Here is a 27,236-nt window from a genome sequence, read left to right as displayed (position 1 = left end):
CCAACATACTGGCTGACAGGTTCAGTGCGGATTTCTCCCCCCCTCCCCCCAACTGGAGGGGTATCTACACCAGAAGATTGTAGTCCCCCAAACATCTCCAATGCTGGGGTGAGAACTGCTCTATCCAAGGCGGAAAACACTTTATCCATGGGACCAGATGGTGTCCCCAGTTGTGTGCTCCATGAACTCAATGAGGAATTACACCCGCAGTTAGGGCAGCTGTTTAATCTTAGCCTCACCTCAGGATATGTGCCCAAGGAGTGGCATACGGCAATGGTGGACCCACTTCACAAAGGAGGTGCCTCCACCAACCCCGGAAACTACCATCCCATCAGCTTGACAAGCCTGGTCTGCTAAGCTATGGAGAGGATCATAATGGGAATGATAAATGAAGACATAGGGGACTTGCAGACGTTGGATCCAATCCAGTTTGGCTTTGTCAAGGGCAGATCATGCCTTTTAAACTTGGTTGACTTTTTCAAGACAGTCACCCAGGCCATTGACAAGGGCAAGGCAGTCCACACAGCCTACCTTGACCTGGCAAAGGCTTTCGACACAATACCCCACTCAGGTATCATTGAAAACATCACCAGCTTAAATGTGAACCCATACATCACAGGATGGGTTGCAAACTGGCTAAGTGACAGAACACACAGGGTCAAAGTTGCTGGTGCCATGTCACACTCCAGAGCTGTCACAAGTGGTGTCCCACAGGGCTCAGTCCTGGGCCCACTTTTGTTCAGCATCTACTTTTCAGAAGTACAAGCAAACACAGGAGGATTATGGCTGACAAAGTTTGAAGATGACTGCAAACTGGGAACCATAGTTGGAAACCCATCTGACACAGACATCCTTCAGAAGGGTCTCATAGACACAGATAACTGGTGCCAGAGCCATGGCCTTACGTTAAACGCTAAACAATGCATAGTCATACCCTTCGGGAACAACAGGGTTACCCCTAGTTCCCATCTAGGTGGCAATCCTCTAAGCACAGAAGAGGTTATCAGGGACCTGGGCACACAGGTTGACAGTAATATTTCGTTTGACACTCACGTTGCCAGAGTAGGCCTGGGGCTGTTCCTGCTATTAGGACAGAGGTGTGACCTGGTAGTGTCAGGGTGCTGATGTGGGCTTTGACCCTGTTTTCTATTACAGCACTGATATCTACATTCTCTGTACTGTGTGCGTTTACACTGCACGCATTTATACTTCTGACATTGGGTAGCATTACATCTAGGTTACTATCCCTTGTGGTACCTATGAGGTAAGTTTGTGTTTTTTGTGGTTTATGATTGGTGAGGGTGGATGTTAGTCGGGTCCTCAGGTGTGCATATGGTACATGGTATTACATTACTTAACACATGGAATTCATGCCTCAGGTGTTGCTGCAGGGCTGCCTCTGTTGGATGCACATACTACACTCCCTGTACATGTTTGGAAGCAGGTTGTGTCATGTTAGGCATCCCTGTTACTATATGAGTGAGTCAGAGTGGGTATCAGTCCCAGTGTTCCTACTGACCAAGTGTATGTGCTATGCATTGCCTCTTTGCCAAGGCCAGGGCATACTGGGCACTCCTCCTTCTGCCTACTGGGACAAGGTCAGGTTGTTCCTCCTCCGAGTCACCCTCTGCCTGTGGTGGCCATGGCAATGGTGGGGGGATGTTAGGCCCAGCCCTGTGCTGGTCCTGCTGCAGCTGTTTCCGCAGGATCATATTATGTAGCATAGCACATATCATGGCCATTTGGGTACATGTAGTTGGTGTGTACTGCAAGGCTCCACCAGATGTGTCCAGACACCGGAACCGTGACTTGAGCAGCCCAAACACACGCTCTATGACATTACGTGTTTGTGCGTGTGCCTCATTATGGCGTTCCTGTTCAGGTGTGTGTGCATTTCTGATGGGTGTCATCAGCCACGGCTCAAGTGCATAACCTGCATCCCCCACTAGGTGTCCGTGTGGGAAGTCCCCACTGGCAAATGATTGGTACAGCTGCGTCAGATGCCAGATGTGGGAATCGTGATAGCTCCCAGGGCAGCCAGCACACACATTCATTATTATGCCCTGGGCATCACACACGACCTGGCAGTTGATGGAGGGGTATCCCTTGTGGTTAATGTAGACTCTACCCGCTCACCAGCTGGTGCTTTGATGCGTCGCGTGCAGTCTATTGCACCCAGCACCTCAGGATATCCCGCTATTTGCTGGAAGAGAATATTGCTGGCCACAACCTCACGGTCATTAGGGACATATATATGATCACCGACATGTGCTGACATGGCATCCAGGAACTGGTGCAGTACCCTGGAGGCTGATGCCTGTGATATCCCCATCATATCACCAGTTGGTCTCTGGAAGGTACCTGTTGCTAGTATTCTTAGGACAACACATACCTTGGTTTCCACTGGGATGGGTTCCCTCTGTTGGTTCTGTGTGTGAGATGTGGCCTGCACAGCTCAACAATCTGCTGCAGAAGGTCTCTGTCCACTCTGTAGCTCTACTATCTCCAGCTCATGTAACCCATGGTAGGTGACCCTGGGCCTGTATACTCTTCTCCTTCTCCTCACTCTGGGTTGTCTGTCAGCATCTGCATTGTCACCACCCTCAGCAATTCGCCTTTGCCTGATTATAACAGCTATGGCAGCCCCTAGCATTTCTGCTCTGAGTTCAGCTTTTTTCAGTTTTCAATTCTGATAGCTTACTTTCTTGCAGTATCTCTTGTGAGAAACACCCTGCACTGCTCTTTGCAGTGTTTTAAGTGCTGGGTTGGGCTTCTAGTCTGCCTGCATAATTGCCTGCTTCCAATTGTTTCCACCAATTAGCTCCAGCAGTATCCTCTGGCAGTTGCCATGTATTTTGGTTGTTTCCTGTTTCCTCTCTGTTTCCTGAAGGGGAGCAATGTGCACACCAGCTTAAACACGCTCACAGTCACTTAAACACGCGCACACATCCCTACACGGTGTTACACGTGCGTACACATCCTTACACGGTGTGAACTAGGCTGATTCATGTTAAAACGCGCGCACACAGCCTTAAACACGTGCACACCTGCGCAAACCGTTGTAAACGGTTTGCAACACGCTCCCACATGTTGAGCCTGCCTTACACACGCGCACACGCGCGCATGCACGTATTTCAAGAAACTTTGAGTGTAGGGTTAGCGTAAACCTTCAATTTCTTGACTTTCCTAGTGTTCTGTTGGGACACACCTCCCTCCCTGAAGTCTGTCTGTCATCTGTCACCTTACATTGCCCTCCAATCTGGTACATTTGTATCTATCCTTGCCCCCCCGTGATGTCACCTACCTCTTACTCTGTTCCTCCCCCTTCTCTAACTCTTACACTACTCAGAAAGTGATCATTACCTATGTGGCAGTGTGATTCAATATTGTAACCCTCATTTACATAGGATTGCCTAGTAATGACTAGTTACATGTCTTACACGGAGCTTCCCCCCCTTGACAACCACTAAACGGAGGCCATATTGTTTTTGGTCTGCAAGTCCCTCCATTGACATTCCATGTAATACATAAATCCCACAATTGTGGGCTTATAAGCTTCGGTTTTTAGTTTTAGGTAGCGCACCCGTTTGCTGGTGTGCGCTGCAGTTAAACCTCAAAATCCCGTGAAAAAAAAAAGTTATATAACATATTTTTGCAACAGTTTTTCATGCCAATGGCCACATATTTGGCCATTGGCATGCTTAATGAAACAAATGCACCCTTTATTTGGAGCTGACATAGCTCCGTTTTTAATTTTGCAGAAATGTACTCAGTTGTCAGCTGAGTACATTTCTGCAGCTAACACGTCCGTTACACGGACTGGTTTCTGCTTCGTGGATCGCTCAGATACCTCATTTGCATATCTTTGAGCTGCAAATGAGGTATTGAGCATTTCCACGCCCAGTCCGTGTAACAGACGTGTTAGCTGTCTCTTACACGGAGATTTGGGCTGTTCCTGAATCAGGAGGCTTACACGGAGGCTTACACTACTCTTGAACTCCGTGTAAGCCTTCCTGAATCTGGCCCAATGTCTGAGAGAATGACCCCAACATAACATAAATTGTTTCATACACAGATACATCTAATAAACACATACATAATGGTAAACAGTCTGACTAGTTTTATATCAATAGCCTACCAACATTTGAACTTGCCTTTACTATTCTCCTTGCATTAGAAAAACAGATTTGCTACTTAAAGAACAATGAAGTACATATCACAACATACAGCAATATATTTATTACATTAAACATAATACACCTAGTGAAGTATTACACACAACATAATCTAAATATCACTACTAACGCCATCTAATTTAATAAACGGTGTAATAACATACATGTGTGCATTTCTGTGTGTGGTTATGTATGTGCATACATACATGTATGTGTATATCTATCTACATATGTGTGTGTGTGTATATAGTGTATGACAAATAAAATGAAATACACAAGCACTGCAAGACAAAAAAATCAGTGCTTTCATTTCCAAAAAATAAACTACAGAGCAAAAAAAAAAAAAAAATGAAAACGTGGCAAAAGGAAAACAATTTCCTTTTGCAATGCCCTAACCAAAACCCTAACAATACATTTAGACCAAATTTGTCCCAAATTTGTCTGAATAGTGGTAGTATTAGAAAAAGAGCTTTTGTAAAGTAAATTGCATGGTTAGTTAAGGGAAGTGTTAAGGTTAACACACATTAGTAAAGATTGGCAAGGAGGTCCATAGGTAAGCAATAGGCAACCAGGCCGCAGAGCATTATAAGAAAATAAGCCCCCAAAAACATTCTGTGCTGCATTCAAGAGGACAATACAAGATAGGCTGAAGAGAGAATTTGAGGCTGCTCATATATTTATATAGATTTACCTTGAAGGTAGCAAGGGTGACGCTCAGTATGACTTACAGTATATGTTTGTTCCAGAGGTGAGGGAATATGTTGGGGTATAAAGCGATCATTCCAGTGTGTCATATTTATATGTTGATCAAGGTTTAGTTCCTTTAATTGGACATTACAGTGAATCAATAGGAGGTCAAAAAGAATTGTCTCTTTCATGGCTCACGAGGCTAGAATCAGATCTGCATTGAGGAGTCTTTAAAATACTGAGTGCAGTGAAAGAGCACTGCTAGTCTGTTACGGTAACTAAGAGTTTTACTAACAGATATCTTTTTATTTAGGAATCAATGAAGGCAAAAAATACCTTTGGCCTGTAGGCCTTAAACCTGTATACCTATTCTTGGGAGTCCAGTGGACAACTTCTGCTCTTCGGTAGCACATTTCTTCTCAGATGCATATCCTATCTGATTTCAGACATTTTATTGTACAGGTAGTAAATATATAAACCTCCAATCATTGCTGTAGCTGTAAAGTCATTTACAGTACCAATATATTAAATATCTCATCAGGTAAACTCTAATCCTTCTAGGTTTCTGATAAGGGCTGTCTTATGAACTATATGTATATCTGTGTGTGTGTGTGTGTGTGTGTGTGTGTGTGTGTGTGTGTGTGTGTGTGTGTGTGTATTTATTTATTTACTTATTTATTTATTTATTTATTGATGCTTTCAGGATGAATTCTATTATGCAATCATGAAACAGTCTGCCTTCCAAGTCCTTTTTTCTCTCCTGATAATGGTGATGACTGCTGAAGGGACATCAGGTATGTGAAAAACTGTTTTTCTAGCTACATGCTAAGGCTCAATATATTTTCAGCATACTGAACTGTGAATCTGTTTAAATATTGTTCTGTAAAACATTAATAAATACACAGAGATTACAGCTGTTGTAAGTGCAGCTTTTACTTGTAGTTCCTGCTGCTCAGCTGGTGCATGAAGCCAGTATGTACACATATATATATATATCTGTGCATGTGTCACTGCTGCTGGGCCTATGCTCCTCCCTTTGTCATTTTACCTAGGAGGAAAAGTACAGCATAACTATGAGAAATAGGCCCTTATGTAAGATTATACATTTCCGATAACATTAGCAAATGCACAGGTCATTTATCTGGGGCCTGACATTAGTGTATCTAAATCAATGTTCTTGTTCCCAAGGTATTATTATATTTTTTTACATTCAAATTATCCCTTGGGTTCCCACACTACTATCAAATTACATGTTCAAAGAGCTAGTCTGTCATCTTGTCTGGAAAGTGAACAGGCAGCATAAGCACCCCCTTACCCACACACACACACACACACACACACACACACACACACACAAAAAATCATTCACATACAAGGGCATACACACTTACTTCTACACATGGAAATACACACACACACACCCACACACACCCACATACATGGCTCCATTAGACTATATTCCATTCATGGTACAAGAGTTGAAAAGTCCCATAGAAATTAATTCATAGAACTGCTCTCCTGGGTTAATTGTTTCTCTAGGACAAAAAAGCATCCATTAATATGGGAGTTGTCAACTCTTGTACCATAAATGGAAGAAATTATAGTGGATCTGTGTATGTGTGTGTGTGTGTGTGTGTGTGTGTGTGTGTGTGTGTGTGTGTGCTCTTGTATGTTGATGCTTAGATGTGTGTGTGTATTTGCGTGTGTGTGTGTGTGTGTGTGTGTGTGTGTGTGTGTGTGTGTGTGTGTGTGTGTGTGTAGCTGCATCTTTTGGGCCACACACCTGTTACCCCTGGGATTCTGGATACGGGCTAAGGCTCTTGCCACCCCTGTAGTGCCTTTTTTAGGCAAGGTTCAAATGACAAATTCACCACCGTAACAGGAACAGGTAAGCAAAAACTGAGGGTAATGCTACTCAATGCTAGAAGTCTAAACCTCAAAATGCACTCCCTCGAGGCACTCCTTAAAATGGAGAACATCGATATCTGTGCAGTGACTGAGACCTGGTTCAAGGCTCTAGAGAGCACCCCTGCATTACCAGGCTATAACTCATACCACACTTTTCAGCCATCTAACCTGGACCGGAGCACCAAAGGCATGTCCATATTCATTAAGGATATCCACACCTCCAGGCTAGTTACTCAGTATAATGCATCCGAGGTTATCCAAGTGCAATTAACTCTGGGCAAAACTGCAATCCAAATTGTAGCTTGCTACAGATCCCCCACCATGCCCCAGGATTCCCACTCCTCTTTTCTTGATATACTGGAAAATAATAGGGTTCAACCAAACACCCTAATGATGGGCAAATTCAACTACCCCACCATTAACTGGGAAAACTACTAATGTGTCAACTCCTTTGCTCAATGGTTTCTGGAATTCATAAATTCCAATGCCCTGGATCTACTTATCCACACCCCCACCAGGGGCAACAATATCCTAGACCTAGTCATTACCAACATGAGTGGCCGATGTTCCACACCTGAAGTCAACTCCTTGTTGTTCAGATCCGACCAAAAGATAATTACCCTAGATATCCACATCCCACCCCCACCCCCCATTAAGGAAACCATGGTAAACAAATTCTCAAAAGCCAACTTCATGCTTCTTAAGACAGAAGTGGCAAACTTCATGACACCCATGCAGATGGACAATACAGTTATGCCTGCTGAATCCTACACAAATGCATTCTATAAGCACTTATACGAATGCATGGATCGTGCTATCCCAAACAGAACCAAGACGCTATCCTCCAAAAAGAAGCCAATCTGGTGGTCCTCTGCCATGAACAAACTCTACAACGGAAGGAAGAAACTCTTGCAAAAGAGAGCAAAATGCCATGAGTGGAGGAGCTCCCTGGTCAGGCTCAGTAAGAAGCTGAGCTCCCTTATAAGATCCTCCAAAGCAAGCTATGAAAACAAAATCACCACAGATTCTAGGGACATCCACAAAGCATTCTATAGCTATATCAAGAATCTCAATGGCAACACCCAGATCTGCTCTGAGGTACAGCACAACGGCATGAAAATTACAGAACCAACTGATATTGCCAACAACCTGGCAGATAGGTTCAGTGCTAAATTTACCCCCCTCTCATCCCCTAAAGGGCCATATCTATACAGGAAGAATGCAGACTCCCTGTAATCACAACTACACAGTTAAAAGCTGCACTCTCTAAAGCCAAAAACACAGCATCCATGTGACCGGACAACATCCCAGGCTGCGTTTTACATGAACTTCAGAACAAACTGGCTCCCACCTAAGTACCATGTTCAATCATAGCCTGATGTCAGGCTTTGTGTCCACTGAATGGTGGACAGTAACATTTATCCCACTCCACAAAGGGGAAGCCACCACTGATCCCTGGAACTATAGCCCTATTAGCCTGACGAGCCTGGTCTGTAAGGCCTTGGAAGGTATCATCATGGAACTCATAAACAAAGACATTGGTAACCTCCAAACTTGGGACCCCACCCAGTTCGGGTTCGTGAAAGGCAGATCATGCCTCCTGCACCTGATCAACTTCTTTGAGGCAGTCACCAAAGCCGTAAATGAGGGTAAGGTGGTTTACACAGCCTATCTTGACCTCACCAAGGCTTGTGACACTATCCCCCATTCTAGAATTATAGTTAAACTTGCTAAGCTAGGTATAAATCCCCACATCACAAGATGGGTTGCCAACTGGCTCACTGACAGAACCCACACTGTAAAAGTAGCAGACTCCAAATCTGACTTCAAACCAGTGATAAGTGGGGTACCACCGGGTTCAGTCCTGGGACCTCTCCTGTTTGGTATCTACTTCTCTGAAGTACAGGCTAACACAGAAGGCCTTTGGCTAATGAAGTTTGTAGATGACTGCAAACTAGGAGCCATAGTTGAGTCCCCAAATGATGTGGACATCCTACCGAAGGGCCTCACTGAGACAGATGCCTGGTGTCAGAGCCATGGCCTCAAGCTCAATGCCAAAAAGTGCATTGTCAACCTCTCTGGTAAAAAACTCTGTACCCATGAACTAACACATAGGTGGCAGTCTACTTAATGCCTAATGTGTGATAAGAGACCTTGGGACCCAGGTGGACAGTAGTCTCTCCTTTGATAATCACATCACCACAGTAGTCAGGAAATCCTTCTACATGACACACCTCATCACAAAAGTGTTCTCATCCAAGAAAAAAGAGGTCATTGTTCCCCTCTTCTCGACACTCATTATACCCATTATAGAGTACAATGCCCCTTTGGGAATGTACCTCACAAGATATCTCCAGCAGCTGGAAAGGCAACAGAAGTACCTCACAAAGAGGATTACTGGCATCAAACAGATGCCCTATGCTGACCATCTCAAAAAAAACTCCAGCTTTATTCAGTAGCATATCGCCTACTCCAAGGTGATCTCTGCCTAACATATAAAGCTATGTTAAACCCAGATTGTGTGTGTGTGTGTGTGTGTGTGTGTGTGTGTGTGTGTGTATGTGTGTGTGTGTGTGTGTGTGTGTGTGTGTGTGTGTGTGTGTGTGTGTGTGTGTGTGTGTGTGTGTGTGTGTGTGTGTGTGTGTGTGTGTGTGTGTGTGTGTGTGTGTGTGTGTGTGTGTGTGTATGGGGGCTGCTTATGCTTCCATAATGTGTAGGCTGGTACTGGTAGGGCAAACACTAGCACAAACAACTCTGATAATGCAGTGTTCAGTTCAGATACATGGTAGTAAGCAACTAATGAAGTTTATCTCTGTGTAGCTTTATCATGCCTATAAATCACAGATTCTCTCTATTTACCATTTCTCTGAATTAGATACTCTCTCTCTCTGACTCTTTCTATATCCTTCTAACTGACTAATGCAATATTTCCCATATTAGATGTGTCTGAATCTATATTATACTATTTTAAGATTTCTATCCAGGCAGATGAGCGTTTATGTATCTTTGCATTCATATGGCATTCTTTCATGTTTATTGTCATTAACTTCATTGTGTCACTATTACATTTCCTTTCTGTCTACTACTGTGTTGTATTCCACAGTTTAGCTATACTGAATTTAGCCACTTATGAACAAATTAATAAGTTTATTTCCTATTTATTATGCCAACTTAATTTGCAACTTGCAATACCTACTATGCAAGCATTCCATGAAACATATTTTTTGTTTTCTTTCTTTTTTTACCTGAAATATTGCATCCCATCTGTTAAATGCCCTCTGACAAATATATTTTATATTGATACAATCAAAATTAATGTATAAATTATCTGTCTTACTAAATCACATCTCCAGCATTTTGCATTTGTATTAATTTATCCCTTAAACGTTCTTAAAAGAGTTAAAATCAGCTATATAAGGAACTCATCTGTTGAATCCAAATGCATGTCCATTTTTGCAAGCAATATGATCTGTCCCATAAGTTTTGCAACTCTGTCACTGTCACATTAATATTTTTGATATTTTTTTCAATTTTGTTTCTGTTTAGCAAATAATTCATATTTAACATCACTTGTTTTCCCTCCAAAAAGTCAGCATAAAATACTGCAGGTCTTCCTTTTCTAAAATTTTTCAAATTTCAAAAGGTGCTTCCTTAAATCTACTCTTACACTTTATTCTACACTTACACATTTCCTGTTAACATTTAAGCATAATTCCAATATGATAACCATATTCTCCAAATACTCCTGTTGAATTAATATATTGTAGTTAAACTGATCCTACAATTGAACCTACCATTGGAATAAAATCTGTGTTCCCTAACTGTAAACATACTACCAGTCATCCGCTGTGATGAGATCCCAATTTTAAAAAAATATTTTGCTTAAAAATTGGGATCTCATCACAGTGGATGACAATGTTATGAATATTTTACCAACTAAACCAGTAGTCATTTTTAAAAGGGGCTATAACTTGAAATCCTTGTTAGAGGCTAAAAAGGTATATAGGGTAAAAGGAATGTTTCATTGTGAGACCTGCCCATACTGTAGGTTTATTGATACTGGTTACAGTTAGGGAATACAGATTTTATTCCAATGGTAGGTTCAATTGTAATTCCAAAAGTATAGTATATACTAAGGGTAAAACTTGTCCTGTCTTCTATATCGGAAAGACAGACAGAAGACTAAGGGATAGATTATACAAACACCTATATGCCATCAAAAATAAGAAGGTAGAAAATGCCTTAGCAAATCACATAACCAGCCATCCTGACCATTTTTTTGATTTTAGAGTTATAGAGCAAGTCAACGGGTCCATTAGGAGAGGCCCAACTTCATTATGGTTGGAAAGGTGTGAGCTTTTATGACAACTTAGGTGCAATGCCTTTAGGTATCTAGGTATTAATGATGTGTGCTCCATAGCCTGCATTTTGAAGCTAAGGAGTTTACTCAGATTAGAATTTTTCTGGTATATGTAATTAATAAATATATCATATTTTAAATGATGGTTCATAAGTGACTTCTTATGTGATTTAAGATTTGTAGATTTTAGGGTATGTTTTCTTACTTATTTATTCAATCATATTTTACACTTGTTTATTTGTATTTATCTATTTAAGTACTTATGTACTGTTTTTCAGGATAGGATTTTCATCACTGATTTTTTACTGTTATATATTTTTCAGGTGTATTAGTGACATATTAAGAGAATTTTATTGTTGTCATTCCTTTAATTGTATTACTTTAAAGAATGAATTTCAGAAAATGTTTTGCAGTTAATTTCTTCATGTGATTTTTGGCAAGTGTGGTTACCTGTTGGGAAAAGGTATTTAGGTAACTTGGTTCTTTTTGTATCTCTGTCTGAAGTACAGGTACTGACCTGTACAAAAGCGCTAACTTTAATTCATTAAATTACTGTACTGTTTTGTTTTTTTCGGAGTGCACTTTGTCCATTGCCTTTGTGTTTCTTTTTCATCCGTTTGTTTCATTTTCTTTTTGATATAATTGTTAAAGAAAGCTGAGATTCTGATGAAATTGCTGGCCTTTACTATACAATAAAAAGGAGTACATACAGTCAAAGTCTGAAATTCTCGCCAGTACCTCTGAAACCCATTACTTCAGCTGGTCTCACCTCTGTCTCTGCAGATCATTGTACCTGTGGCAGCACTGTTCTCCACAGCAAATGATCCCTGTTGATGAAGTCAACTGATCTCCCATCTTTGACCATATATTTATTTTCTTCCAGGTGCCACAGTTGGCACCCTTCCAACTTTTGCAGATATAATGCCTGCACCAGATAAAGAAAAAACTTTGTTCCTTCTTCCTGCCAGCTTGGGGCATAGCCATGGGCTTTAACAGACTGAACATTTTAAGGTCAAGCTTCAAAATGGAATGAAGAGATAAGTATGAAAACTGAGACTACTAGGGTATGAATCAGGTCTTCTAGGATGTTACATCAACCAGTTTAGCTCTGTACACCCTGTGTAGGTATAAGCTGGGCACAGAAAAGCATTAGCGTGCACAGATTACTTTCACATGCACCAGTATTGCTTCATTAACTTGAAGCGTATACAGTGCGTAAGTGCATACATTTATAATTCGCGACTTGTTCATTGCTGTGCATATTCAACTACACCACTGAAAGCACTTATACAAAAGTGATTCGATGCAATTCACAGAGTAAGCATAGCAATGCTTAATTGTAAATCTGACCAAATTATGCCAGTCATTTACACTTAACCATTTTTAAAGCTGCTGGGCTCCACTATTAGAGGTAGCCTGAAGGAAAGTGAAAATTAACTAAATAGGTTCAAGTAAGTCACAGATGGCTTAAAGTAACTGACAAATGTCAGTTATGAGGTGATATCACTGTGACACTTCCAAGATTAGCCTATAACTTAATGGTAAGACAGGAAATGATACATTACTACTACTGTATTTTACAATAAATATTTGTGACGTGTAAAGTGTCATATTCAGTGCTGTTGTCATTGCCTGTATTTGAGCTCAGTTGATTACTGCAGACAATTGTTTCTCACAATGCAGATGCTCAGGACCTTCTTTTAACTGAAGGATTACATGCAAGAACAAAGTACTTAATCAGTTTCTGTGACCCTTCATTCAAAGCCTTATAGCCCTATGTTTCACTGTATTATAGGAGATAAATGTATAAGAGACAGTACGACAAAGCAATGACAGCCCAGAAATCATAAGAAATTCTTCAATGCGCTTTTGCTATTTTTTCAATTAGTGAATAAGATGCACAGTTCATAAATTATTGCAGTTACGTGGATCAGGAAGCTGTAATTATTTGCAACTGTATTTTCAGATTAAAAAATGTTGCAGCATCAGGAAGCAATGTACTTGAGCAGTGGCGTAGTTAGAGTTTGTGCCACCCATTGCTGTTTGCTGCCCCTCCCACTCACAAAATAATGGTCCACAGCCTTCCTCCCTACAGCCATTCCAGTGTCCCATTACTTGTCTGTTTCTCCCCATTTACCATAAATACTGTTATATGCATACTGTTTTATGCTTTGCTTTACTTCTACAATGATTATTTGGATTTAATTTAAAACGTTTATTTTAAATTTTATAGCAAAAACACCAAACAGACATCTGCTAAACAAAGCAATACAGTCTCCCAATTAAAACAGACTTAGAATTAAAACTTCTCTGCCCTTGAAACTCGCATTCATTGAAACAGCATTGAAACCCACATTCAAAGAAAATACATCTGGCCAGTAGCAGATACAGTTTACCTTTGGGCTGTTTTCAAATCATAGGCCCCTTGCATACATATTTAGGACTATGCAAACATACACGTTTTCTTTGATTCACCTTTCTGATTATATTAAATTATATTCCTTGTGTAATACAGCACACTTAAATTGTGTTTTAAATTTTTTGTTTTGAACATTTTTCCAGTAAACAATGAATAAAATGTATGAACCAATAATGACAAAACTACCCAATTCAGAACATGTCCATCATAAATCAGACTTCTCTCATTACAATCCATCAATATCAGTAAATATGCACAATCTCTGCAGAAGTAAAAGTCACCTAAATAATTCTGCATTATAGAGATCTGAAACTAATGAAGAGGTTGCTGCTAGCAAACAACTTTATATTTCATTGTTTCATCTACAAGTAAAGTGCATGTTGCTCTTGAAGAATAAACAACCTATATTACATTAAAAATGGTACTGTATGCTGGTAATATTGCAATAGGGAATGTATGACAAAGAGATAACAGGTTCATAGTTATAGGTATCTTCTCCAGAGAACATTCTCAGGACTGCAGCATCCACCCCCTTTAAAGTGCAACACAGTACACTATCAGCAATCCACCTACCTACTGTCAGAGTAGAACCCACAGCTTTCTACATCAAAAATGACCATACTATTTGCTGTGCTACTAACAATGCTTTTAAACATTTTAGCACAATAGTGGTATCATTTACTAAAGAACAGTTGCAGGTTGCAAACAGACTTTACATAAGCAGCACTAAACTCTTCCCCTGAAGCTCTCAGCTCCCTGTAAAATGCACTTGACACTCAACTATATCTCTCAACTTTGCAGCACAAGAAATCTGGAAAAAAAGACTAAAATTTATGGGGGGAGGACAAAAGCTCAAAACCAGGGACACATTTTGAACATTACTTGTATAATCTAAAAGTTTCTAGAATAAAATGTTTTGTGTTGCCATGCATTTCCTGAAGACTGAAACTTAAATGGCTGTCATTATTTAGTGAATTCAGTCCTCACTGATTTGCCAGAAATCCACAAATTTTAAGAGGAACAGACCAAAAGTATGAGCCAAGCCAAACATTCTGTGAACTCAACTCCTTGAATCACAACTAATGGTAGGGCTAGAGAATTTAGGCTCTTGTTTCTTGCACCTAAGCTACAGGGTTTGAGCCTGAGTAACGCTAACCCACTAGGTACCCCTAACTGGGGTATTTTAACTACAGCATTTTACAACACACACACACACACACACACACACACACACACACACACACACACACACACACACACTCACACACACACACACTCACGGGCGCGTGCTTAGCAGATTGAACACTTACAAATTCTGTGAACAAGCTAAAGCAGATCGAAAACTTGAATGTTAAATGCTCTTAGGAAGGATGGTTGGTGCTCTACTGTATTTAAAGTTGTGCGCAGGCATAAAGGTCTGTGCAACAACACATGCACAGATTTGACATGACACAGGACCATTCTTAAAGAAGAATGTCATTAATTAAAGTAAATGTGACAGTCCCAAAAGTGCCGCACAGGGATGATCGCCTCTCCCCCCTACACACATGCACACACACACACCACATGCATGTGAGAGAGAGAGAGTTTCAGTCTTCTTCATTGATGCATTGAGAATGTATGGAAAATGTCTTTTTTTTTAAAGGAGGGCCAAAGCAGACAGGGAGCTAAAGAATGGAATCAAGCAGTGATTGCCATAAATGCTGTATAGGGTGGAAGCCACCAAACCTCTCAACTGTCCCTGATTTTCAGGGATATCCCTGATTATGACTCAAATTTTAGCTCTGTCTCTCTTAATCCCTCCTAAAACTGGTGACTTTTGGAGGAAAGTTTGTGAATTAAACTTAATGAATAATGGCAATAATTAAGAGTTGTAGATTTCTTTTTCCTCACAAAATGTAATAGTAATGCCCACTTTTACACATGTACACAGAGGTACTAGCCAAAGACATCTTTCCCAGTTACCTCTAGAGACATGCTAGGCATTATTTGCCCAGCAGCATATGTGCCGTGACATAGTTCAAGGTATACATGAAGAAAATCACGAATTTCTAGCAGGGCTCTGCTAGTAAACTTTGCAGCTATGTGACTATGAATCACATAGAGGTGAGAAAAGTGCCTCATTTGTATAAAAAGTCGGATTTTTCACACATTCATCATTTACATCTAATTATTCCATCATTTGCATAAAAATGCCTCATACCATAATTTGCATAAGATTGTCTCTAAACAGGAATTAGCTGCACCGCTGGGTACTCTTTTTAACCACAGTCTAAGCACTGGTTTTGTACCTGCTGAATGGAAAATAGAAACCATCATCCCATTACATACAGGAGCCACATCCACAGACCTGGGAAATATAGTCCCATAAGCCTGACCAGCCTAATTTGCAAGGTTATGGAAAGAATAATCATGGACCTTATCACCAAAGATAGGAGTCCTCCAAATGCTTGACTCAACCCAGTTTGGCTTTGTTAAAGGGAGATCCTGCCTCTTGAACTTGGTGAACTTCTTTGAGATGATCACCAAAGCCCTGGACGAAGGTAAAACTGTGAATATGGCCTACCTGGGCCTTTGACACTATTCCTCACTCAGGCATCATTGATAAACTCACCCAGCTGGAGATCAACCCATATATATTGTTAGATGGGTTGCAAACTGGCTCACCGACAGAATGCACACAGTCAAAATAAATGACTCTACCTCTACCAGCAGACCCGTAACCAGTGGTGTTCCACAGGGATCAGTGCTGGGGCCCCTATTTTTTGGAAGCTATTTCTCTAGTGTACAGGCTAAAACAAAAGGCCTATGGCTGACAAAGTTTGCTGATGATTGCAAACTGGGTGAGTTCCCAAATGATAACATCCTACAAGAGGGACTTACACAGACAAACAACTAGTGCCAAAGTCATGGGCTAAAACTCAATGCAAAAAATGCATTGTCATCCCCTCTAGCAAGGGCAACATCCCTGCAGATTACCACATTAATAACAGCACCCTAAGCATGCAATAAGTGGTGATAGATTTAGGCAAACAGATTTACAACAACCATCCCTTTGAGGCAAACAGATTTAGAACAACCATCCCTTTGAGCAAAATGTCTCCACAGTGATAAGAAAGGCTTTCTACAATGCCCACCTCATAAGTAAAGGCATTGCATCCAGAACCAAAGAGGTTATAACCTCCCTGTACTCCTCACTCATCAGGCCAATAATAGAGTTAAATGCTACCTTTGGTATGTACCTTACCAGGCACCTGCAGCAACTGGAAAGACCTCAAAGGCTTTTTACAAAGAAAATTCAGGGTCTTCAGCATATGTCATATGTTGAAAGACTGAAATCACTGTCACTATACTGTGTGTCTTATAGACTACTCAAAGATGACCTCTGCCTTGCATATAATGCAATCTCAGATCCTGATCTAATGGAAATGGTGCACATTAATAAATCAAATGGTATAAGATAGACTCGCTCTAGGGAAAGCAACCTATGTGACATCAACAGAACTTGCTGGAGAGACAGATATGTCTTTCAGAAGTTACCTCTCCTCTGAAACAAATTTCCAATTCAGGTGAAGCAGAGTCTCTCGCTGACCCTATGTAAGTGTAATTTGAATGATTGGATGGGAAACTGCAGATTCATCCCGGGAGTTTCACCTGTGTCACTCTTGGACAGGGGCAGTAGTTGTTGACTTAGTTTCATTTAATACCTTGATATTCTAGTGAATAGCGGTTATACTTGGCTAGGTTTGTAATGGCCCTAGGGCCATTAGCCTAATAACCTTCTATGATCCTATGATCAGCAGTAAATGCTTCTCTACAGCCACCATCTCTGAATTGATCCTTAACTGTGTTTGTTGCAACCGGCATGCAGGATGGTTTAGGAGACGGACATTTCTTCCCACTGAGTTTTGTTTTGCTCATAGTACTGTTTTATTGTTTTCTCACAAGCTGACTGTGAGGAGTATCTGACTGTGAGGAGTATCTGAGTTTTAATAAGTCTTCTTCTGTTTTCTCATCCCTGTAAGATTAGTTTCCTGCACATCAGCCTCTTCTTTCTTATGACGTCTTTAGCATCTTGCACTGTCTTCAAAGAAAATCTTTGATCCAAACAAGTTCCAATTAGAACAGCAAGGATATAAAAATAAATTTAATATTCTACATTTACATAATTCAGATATATGTAGATAAATTTTGTCTTACCTGAATTATTTTGTCATCAAGTAATTAGATTTTAAGAGTTTTCCCATCTTATTCCTCTATTTTTCCTGCCTATATTTTCCAACTATCCATTAGTTTGGCAAGAATGCAACACTATAATTTCCATTCAAACTTCCTTTTTCCCTTTTAAGTTTCTTCCTGCTCTGAATTCTTTAAATTGTAATATTAAGTTATTTTGACAATTGTAACATATTTAGATTTTCATTTTGTTATGAAAGGTAAAAATTCATCATCTGTTACGCTTCAGGTATCCCTAAACTCGCATAATCTGCATTTTAAATCTATTCTCAAGATCACTTACTTTGGTATTATATTATAATTTCTTCCTGCAGTATGTCAATTTTATTTTCTCTAAGTTGTATTTTCAAGATTTTCATTTCTATTTCAAGATCCATTAACTCAGACTTTCTCTACTGAGACACATATTTTTCTATTAATGACAGCTTTATTAAGATGAAAGGCTCAACATTCCTTGAAAATTGCTTGAGTTAATTTTTTCAAAAAATTCCACAATTCTCTTTACCAAATTGAATTCTGAGAGGAGAGCTACTGTATTATGCTGTCACCATCTAAAAGGTCAGGTGACAGTTTCATGTCCTAATGGATTCCTCTGAATACTCTGTTTTCCTGGCAGTCCTCCAAAGGCAGAAATTATATTTCACAGAAACATGTGCATTTAAATGAAAGTTCTGATACGCATCAATTAACTATTTCAGATCACATCCCAGTAATAACTAACATAAAAATGCAGGGTAATGAAATAAAAATGAGACACTGGCGCTTCCCCAAGTATCTGTTAAAAAGAGAGGAATTTAAGAAATTATTCAGGAGTTATTAGAGAAGATAAAAATGTCTTCTGAAAATATAGTTAAGGACTGAGATAAAATTAAAATGGAGTTTAACAATAGAGTAGAAATAGAAGAAAAAGAGATATGGTTAAGAAGTAACAAGAATTATTTTGATGGACTGGCAGAGGTTAAAGTATTGCAGAGTAAGGGGAATCACATGGAACAAGAAGAGGCACAAAGGGGAATCTCATGGAACAAGAAGAGGCACAAAGGGGAATCTCATGGAACAAGACTAGGTGCAATTGCAGAGTGCTAAATAGAAAATAAGGGTGTACCTTGATAATCTGTAGGAGTTAAGAAAGATTGCTGTTAAGCAACTGTTAAATAATAACTTCAGAGCACAACATTTTTAGCACAACATTTCAGGCAACACAAAAGTAAGAAAGAGTTGTTGTAAATCTTTGGGAGTGTATAATATGGAAAATAACCAGAGATCCTGTAGAGGTATTAGAAACATTTTGGAAATTCTGCATAAAGCAACGAAATGTGAAAATCAAGAAAAAGTGCAAATAGAAATGTTTATGGAAAAATTAAATATGCCAGTGTTAGAGGTAGATGAGGTTCAATTATTAATAGTTAAGACAGGAGAAGATGAGATAAAAATGGTAATGTATAGCCAATCCACAGGAAAGTCCCAAGGAATAGATGGTACTCATGTAAATGTTTGGAAGCTAGGAGGGAAGAAAGTGATAAAGAACTGGTAGGCTCTGTTTAACAGCATTTTAAAAGGAGGAGAAGCACTAACATCTTGGAAGAAAGTGGTGGCTGTAATACCTAAAGATGGTAAAGAATCTTCAAATCCAGCTTCATACAGGCCCATTTCAATCCTAAACCATGGTTATAAAGTGTTTATGTCTATAATGGCTAAAGGAATGGCAAAGATGATGCCAAAATTGATAGATATGGATCAATGTGTTTTGGGGAGGGCAGACAAATATTTGACTACATTACTAGAACAAAGATGATCCAGAGGGAAGCAGAATGTAAGAAAATACCACTGTTGTTGGTGGGTCTTGGTGCATAGAAAGCATTTGACAGAGTAAGCTGGGACTTTAGGAGTAGGGCAATAAAAGCATTTGCATTCCCTGATAAAATTATAAAGGTTGATTAGGAGGATATATGAGGAAGCCAAGGTGAAAATTAAAGTGGGGGAGGTTCCTCTATGATAAATTCTATTTGTGCAAAGGAACCAGGCATGTGTGTCCTCTTTCCCCTTTGTTATTTGCATTATATTTAAAATCATTAGAAAAGAAATTAAGGGACTCAGAAATTCAAGGACATAATTGGCATGGTAGTTAAGAAAAATTGGCTTTATTTGCAGGTAATAGTATTTTATACCTGATAAAATCAGAAAAGGACATTTCAGTGAACATTGTGAGACAGTTTAAGACCTTTTCAGATACAATAGCAGTAAACTATGTACTCACACACAAATTGGTTCAGCAATTCCCATTTTTTATTGCAACATGATACAATGAAGTACTTAGCAGTATGGATTAAAAAGGACTGTTTTGATAGCTAAGGATATGTGGGAAAGGCTAAACAAAAGATAATACTAAAAGTGAGAAATTGGAAGCTCTGTTTTATGGCTATGGATAACAAGATGCAAACAATGAAAATGTTTTATTCCCTTTAGTTTTCTACACAGGTCAGGCATATTTGTATCAGCCAGAGGAGAAGATGTGGACAGCAATTAATAAAGAGTTAATGGATTTTATCTGGGAAGGGAAGAGGGCAATAGTCAAGTGGGATAAGCTGATCCTTCCACTAGAACAAGGTGGTTTGGGATTACTTGATTTGCATGAGTATTTCAGAGCTGCACAGTTAAGGCTCCTGTACATAGCACACGCAGAAATGTATAATGCAACGTGAAAAAGAATGATGAAGGTGAAACTGAGGGAAACTCAAGAAATAAGGAGAGACTGGGATTTTGAATGCACATCCTTAGAGTAACAATAACCATACAGAATATTATGTTCATAAATAGCAGAAAGTGTTCTAAGAACTGAGCCAACACGGAGATGGAAATAGGAGTTTTTTGCCAATAGGGATGACTGCGATTGCGGTACAGAGAATAGGCAAGAGGGTGGCTGGAATTTACTGGAGAAAACTGGCAAAGTAACCAAAGTACTGGAGCAAATAGTCAGAGAGGGAAAGGTAATAGAATGGGAAAAGGACAAGAATTCATTTGGACTGCAGCCTTCCTTATCAAGGATTGAAATCAGAGTATGGGCAAAAGAAAGAAATAGGGGATCCTAAGCAAAAGATCAGCACTGGTAGAGATTTTACTAGAATCTAGAAGAGAAGTTGCTGTTGAAAAAAAAGATAATTAGTAAGGCATATAAAATATTGCATGATAACAATAGGAATCGATCAAAGGAGGGTAGAAAGGAATAGGAAGAGATATTTGATAAGCAATTCATAAAAAAAAACTGGAGGGATATATGTATGGCTCCCAAATATGCAACAAAGTCTCGAAGATTTAGAATCTTTGCTTGGAACTGTTTGCATAGGTAATTTTATACCCAAAGCAGACCCCATAGATATTTTCTAAGGTAGACTGCAACTGTTTTAGGTGTGATGGGGAAAAAAGGCAATTCAAAACATATTTTTGGGGAGTGTGATGAGTTGGCAGAAATACTGTGTGAGCAAATTGGTGTAACTAAGGAAATGATTTTTTTGAGATATGATACAGAATCGAAATTGCGTAGACATAGTAAAGCCTTGCTGAGTTTCATTCTGGTAGCTGCCAAAAAAAGCAACGACTAGAAAACAGAAATCAAAGTCTAAACTAACTGTATTAGAAGTAGTGAGTATAGTAACAGAGGTAAAACAACTGGAAGTAGTATCTTTAGAAAAGGGTAGGAGCAAATTATGTATGAAAAAATGGAAACTGTGGGAACAATATAAACAGAATAATGTTTTATAGCAGGAATGATGTTTAAAGGAAGGCAGGAACTGAATGAGCTTTGCAATGTTTGACTGACAATGACTGGATAGAATATTAAGTGACGTATAACATTTGCAACTAAAGATATGCTGGTATGGTTTGCTTTCATTTATATAAATGTATGCTTGCTTATGTCATAAACGATAAGTCAGTAAAGATGGATCTTGTTTAAAAAATGTGATGTCCGTGTTTTTAGCCAAAAGTCCTCCATTATTAGTGGGTTTTGTCCCTGATTTTTTCCTTTTGAGGTTAAGATGTATGATTCATAGGGCAAGGCATGTTTGAAAGAACCAGAGTGTGTTGCATAGATGGTTTCTCTAGTACTTATGTGCTGAAAACATGACAAAAGCTGCATATGCATGTTACATGGTATCTGATCATACTGTGTTAATTTGTAACACTATGACAGGAGCATGAAACCAATCAATCCTTGCAAGCTTGATGTCAAGTGTGCAGAAGGAAAACAGTACTACATAAGTAAAAATTATGGTATGCTGAAAGGAAGCAAAACAGTTACAGTAAAACACCTGGAATGCAAAAGTAAATTTAAAGATAGTAAGAGTCTTGCATGTGTTGTTCAAAAGTAGAAACTGAGAACATGCCTAGGAAAATTGCTCGCAGACAAAGAGACAGTGAATAAATAAGTGTAGAACCAGAAAAAGGTGGATAAAGTAGAAAGACTGGTTCATAATAAGATAATGGGGAAACAATTAACAAGCAGTTACCAGCAAAGAAGAAACGTAACTATAGGAGAGCAATAGCAGAGTTCTTATACACTTTTCTTTTTATATTACATTATACCTGAGATTTTGCTAGTTCTTTGTTAGTAATTATGAAAAGAAATAATATTTTCATATGTACTTTATATTTAGAAAAACAAGTGGCCTATAAACTGTCGCATGACATCAGGTAAAACCTCCCCTGTAGTTGAAGAAAACTCTATTTGAAATTTGCACTGTAAGTTGTATATCATGAGCGATCTCTAGTATTAATTATACTGATAATTATACAATCAAGCATGTGTTTCATATTTCTGTAATTATCTCAATAAATATGCCCTCATAGAAGAATTTCTTACTGTCATATTAAATCTTACGTCTGGTTAATAAAAATGTTCTTACCCAACATGGAAAGCTGGCAAACTGATAAAAACCACAAAGGCAAGGGTGATTTCCAAAACTTTATGTTAGTGCTTTCATTCAGTTTTCATACATGAACTTCTTCAGACAAATTTCAAAATCAAAATACACAAGTTAAATACTTTTGGTCAATCATGACATCATAAAAGTAATTATAGTCTTAAAGTCATACACCCTCTCAAACAGGCTAAAAGGCAGATGATTGTGTGTAATACATATCACACAATACGTGCTATAAGAAATATTAACAGTGTATAAAATTGTATAACAGAAAATATATATAATATTAAAATTCAATAATAAGAGGTCAATCACCTCTCAAGAGATTTAAGTTTCAAAATACATTTTAGGCAACACTGATTGTTAAGACCTGGATATGTATATGCATTCAGCCTCAATTGCCAGGCCAGTTCTTTTTCTTCCAATCTTAAGGACTACGGTCCACCTCTAACATCTTTATTAACTTGTTCAATAACTAAGTAGTGGAAGTTGTGGCCATGATTCTCAATAATATGTTTCACCAAAGCACTAGTACAGATGTGTTTGCTGATAATGTACTGATGTTCATACATTCTTTGCTTAAAATGACATTCCGTTTTACCGACATAAAAACATTGGCATGCTTGGCAAAATAGTGAGGTACACAACACCACAGCTGTTACAATTAAATGTTCAGTAAATCTCATAAGTACAGTTGTTAATACAAATTCTACTAGTCACTTTCACATATTTGCAGAAATTGCATCTACCACATTTATACATCCCAACGCTGGTAGGTACAGATCTAGTTCTTTTATCAAGTATATTTTTCAAATTATGGCCTCTTTTAAACACCATTGCAGGAGTGTTCCCTATTTTTTGTCTAATTCCTCAAGATTGGAAGCAAAGCAACTACTCCAGAGTGAATGTCCAAGACAAGTGCAGTGGCACACACATGAGAAAACTATATGAAAGCTAGTTTTACTGGCTTAGTGGTGCACCATCAATAGAGCAATAACCCATTCCATAGATGTATTCATTTCTATAAATGGTTAGTGGACAATGTCTTTATTTTATGGGGAGGGAAAATTGAACAGTTGCATGCTTTTGTTGCATATTTAGAAACTACCACAGATTTTTTATGTTTCACAATAACACATGGTACCTAAAACACTGATTTTCTCGACATTAGGTTGAAACAGGACACTGCATCTGGGGAAATACACATTGCTCTCTATCAGAAGTAGTGTTGGAAGAATAGTATTCTGCATAGATCTAGTATGCACCCTGGGCATGTTCATAGGAATGTACTAAAGGGACAATTCCTTAGAGCATTTAGACTTCACACCCAAGGAGAAGAGTTTATTGAAGCGGCTGAAACCATGGGGAGCAATTTTTTGAGGAGAGGGTACAAACAAGGTGAAGTGACTGCTGCACAGAGACAAGTACAGGATTTAAGAAAGGACATAGCGAAACCATATTTATATAGGGGGAATCATAGGGAAGAGTTTTCACACAGACAGGATGGTAAGTATCTTAGAATGGTCCTTACATACTCTAGAGACATTAAGGGGATTTGTAATGTGATTAGGAACAACTGGAAGATTTTGATGTCAGATGATGAAATGAAAGGGATTGTAGGGGAGGTACCTCGCTTTACCTTTAGAAACAACCATAATCTTAAGTAGCTTCTATGTGATAAAAATATGAACTGTCACTCTGTAGTTTCACAAAGAAAAGGTACCCACCCATATATATTGATTTATTTATTTGCAGATGGTTAAACAGGATAGTCCATTGGGCCAATAAGAACCCATTTTCAATGGAGTCCTGGGGAGAAAAGCTCCAAGACAAAACAAAGATTACAGCAGTTACAATTAAATTTCAGGTTACATTAAGTAAAAAAAAAAACATTGCATTTGCAAATATACAGTTTCATGAAATGGAATAGTACAATTAGAAGAATTATAAGAAATTATTTACAATTGGCTTAGTATCTGATAGATGCAAATATGAAATTAGAGTCTGGAATAAATGAGATAGTTGCCTGTAGGAAGAGGAGACAAGGCTATATATATATATATATATATATATATATATATATATTTATTTGTTGGCATAGCTTTAATGTTAGTGTCATATGATTTTTTAAGTATTTTTATCATGTGCTTACTGGGATTTTGATTGTATGGTCACTTATTTAAATACGACTGCATTAAGTATGGTGGATATGCATCGAAAAAGAGCTTTGCTCAAAAGCTTTGCATTTTATCTATTTTTGCACTATTAAAATATTTTGCGGTGTACTCCTTGCTTGTTTTTTTGGATTTTCATTTTGTGTAGCTGTGGACTACTTCAGCTCCAGGACATGTTTTTTGTTGTTAACTTCACAGTCTAGCATGTCCTTCTCCTGTCAATTGATACCAACAGTGTTACATGACTCAAGGCGTTCTTACATTTTTAAAGAGCTTTAAGCTCAAACACATCATCAGGATCAGTATTTTGTAATCTATGAAGTTTAAAAATAAAAAAGATTCTCTGTTTGTGCTATTGCATTTTTAGTATCCCTCTGGTTCATTATAGTGATCATTGCTGCAGTAGCCTTAGCTATATGGGTTATATCCTCCCAAGGATATAACAGCTAGCTGGCTTCCAAAGTTTCAGGGCACCTTCCATGTGCCCAAACTGTCAACCAGCTGGAGATAAGCTGACTGAAAGGCATATTTGAGCATAAAGCCCTTCAGAGATTTACTGCCATCAAAAAGTGCGCTCCTCTGAGGCTTTTGAGGATCGACAGCTGTGCTTTCCTTTGTTGGGCAAATAAGTTATCTTTCGGGAAAAGAACTTCCATTTTCTTATATTTACTGTTTTATTACTTTCTGCTTCAAGAAAGTTACTTTAAAGCTAGGAGTGGTGTCTTTTAATGGACTGTCTTGAGACTGTAACACACTTTTAAGTGAAGTATTAATTTTCTTTCTGACAGTTTTAAAGCAGTGCAAACTAAATGTGTGGAGAAATTCTGTTTAATTTTTTGTTGTGGGGCTACCATAGTACTTGAGTGCGCTTTTAATTTTTTTTATTTTTTTTTTTTTTATCAAAAAAGTAACTTCTGTGAACTGGCAGTTTTCCCAGCATTTACTGCTTGTCTTCCCCAGGAATTGAGACACCATTTTCAGCTTGACCATCGAACAGGTTTTTGGTCCTTTTACCAGCCAGAAAAAGAAAAGGTTATGCAAACAGTCTTTGCCAACACAGCAGGTTAACAATTTGCCTTAGCCACAGGTGGTTTACTCTGCTGTGACCATTTGTTGTGCATCAGACCACTTATATTTCACCCCAAATCTCTCAACTGTAGCACCTACAGCCACTATGGATGGGGATTAGACATATCCTCTACAGCTTTTGAATTCCCCTCAGTTGCCAAGGGAGACCCACTCTTTTTGGTCCTGGGAAAGGGGACAGGGAAGGTTTCCCTGTTGTGTCAGAATGCTGAGCCCATTCCTGGGGAAGCAGCGGCTGTCATTATTAATACAGTTGGCCCAATATTCCTGTCAAAAAATAAACAGAAAACTAAACATGTATATACTCCTCAAAATTCTTTGAAAAGGAATAGTTTACTTGGTCTGGTTCAGGGTTTAATTCAGGCTATTGATCCTTCTTGTAGAGCAGTTTCTTGTGAAAGAAAAAGCAATGCCTCCTTTCCTAATGAGATTCAAGATTCTGAATCTGAACAGGAGGATACAGGGGCAGATTCAGGGTTTTCTCCTCAGATTTCTGATTTAGACTCAAGGGGATAGCTCAATTTCTGATTCTTAATGAGAGGGGTTCTTTTTCTTTGGGACTACTGTTAGAATGTCCCCATGTTTTCAGTGGGAGATCACTGAGGTTTCTCAGTCCCACAGAGAATGTCCCCATGTTTTCAGTGGGAGATCACTGAGGTTTCTCAGTCCCACAGAGAATGCTATGAGTTGTTCCAGAAGGATTTTCTAGAACCTACACCCATTCCTTCTGTTCTGTCTGCTTTAAAGGATGTGCCTCCTACTACCTGCAATTTTCCTGATAGTCAGTCAACTGTCTGTAAAAAGGCAGATAGGATGCATAACGTTCCTCAGTTTTTTAAATGGTTATACGTTATTCTCAAATCTGACCATCACCTGTAGCCTTAGTTCACTCCACTGCTGCTAAGCACTTATTTAATTCCATCCTACTCTTTCTAATAAGGATGGGAAATTTATTAATAGATATGGGGAAAAAGTGTATACTTATGCAGCTTTGATTTTCAGAATTTTAAACTGTCAGGCTCATAGTTAAAGTCTGTTCTGACATATTGTGAAAGCATGAAAAATGTGCAGTTTCTTCTTGTGAAAAAAAAATATTTTAAACAACTTAGATTCTTCTGTTGCACAGGACACCACTCATTGTTTGCACTGTGTGTATAATTCTGTTGATACTTCTTCCAGGGCTATGGCCACTGGTACTGTTTTTAAGGAGGTTTGCTTGACTGCATTTTCAGAACTTCCCAGATGATTTCAAAAATGAGATTTTAACTTCTC

The 27,236-nt window shown here is 38.8% G+C and overlaps 1 protein-coding gene across 1 annotated transcript in view; it reads left to right on the top strand.

The window, feature by feature from the left end:
* The first annotated feature begins 5,547 nt into the window (after positions 1–5,547).
* The window catches only part of IL2RB (interleukin 2 receptor subunit beta), a 419,294-nt gene continuing 397,605 nt past the window's right edge, over positions 5,548–27,236 (top strand). The window contains exon 1 of the mRNA XM_044068022.1: positions 5,548–5,656. Within this exon, the coding sequence (XP_043923957.1) occupies positions 5,587–5,656 (70 nt within the window). The 5' untranslated portion in view covers positions 5,548–5,586. The remainder of the gene's footprint in view (positions 5,657–27,236) is intronic.

The sequence above is a fragment of the Protopterus annectens genome, chromosome 1.part0, assembly GCF_019279795.1.
Source record: "Protopterus annectens isolate FY-2018-M chromosome 1.part0, PAN1.0, whole genome shotgun sequence".
In the NCBI taxonomy this organism is placed as follows: domain Eukaryota; kingdom Metazoa; phylum Chordata; order Ceratodontiformes; family Protopteridae; genus Protopterus; species Protopterus annectens.
The sequence above is the reverse complement of the archived record's forward strand: the minus strand, read 5'-3'. Positions and strand labels throughout refer to the sequence as shown.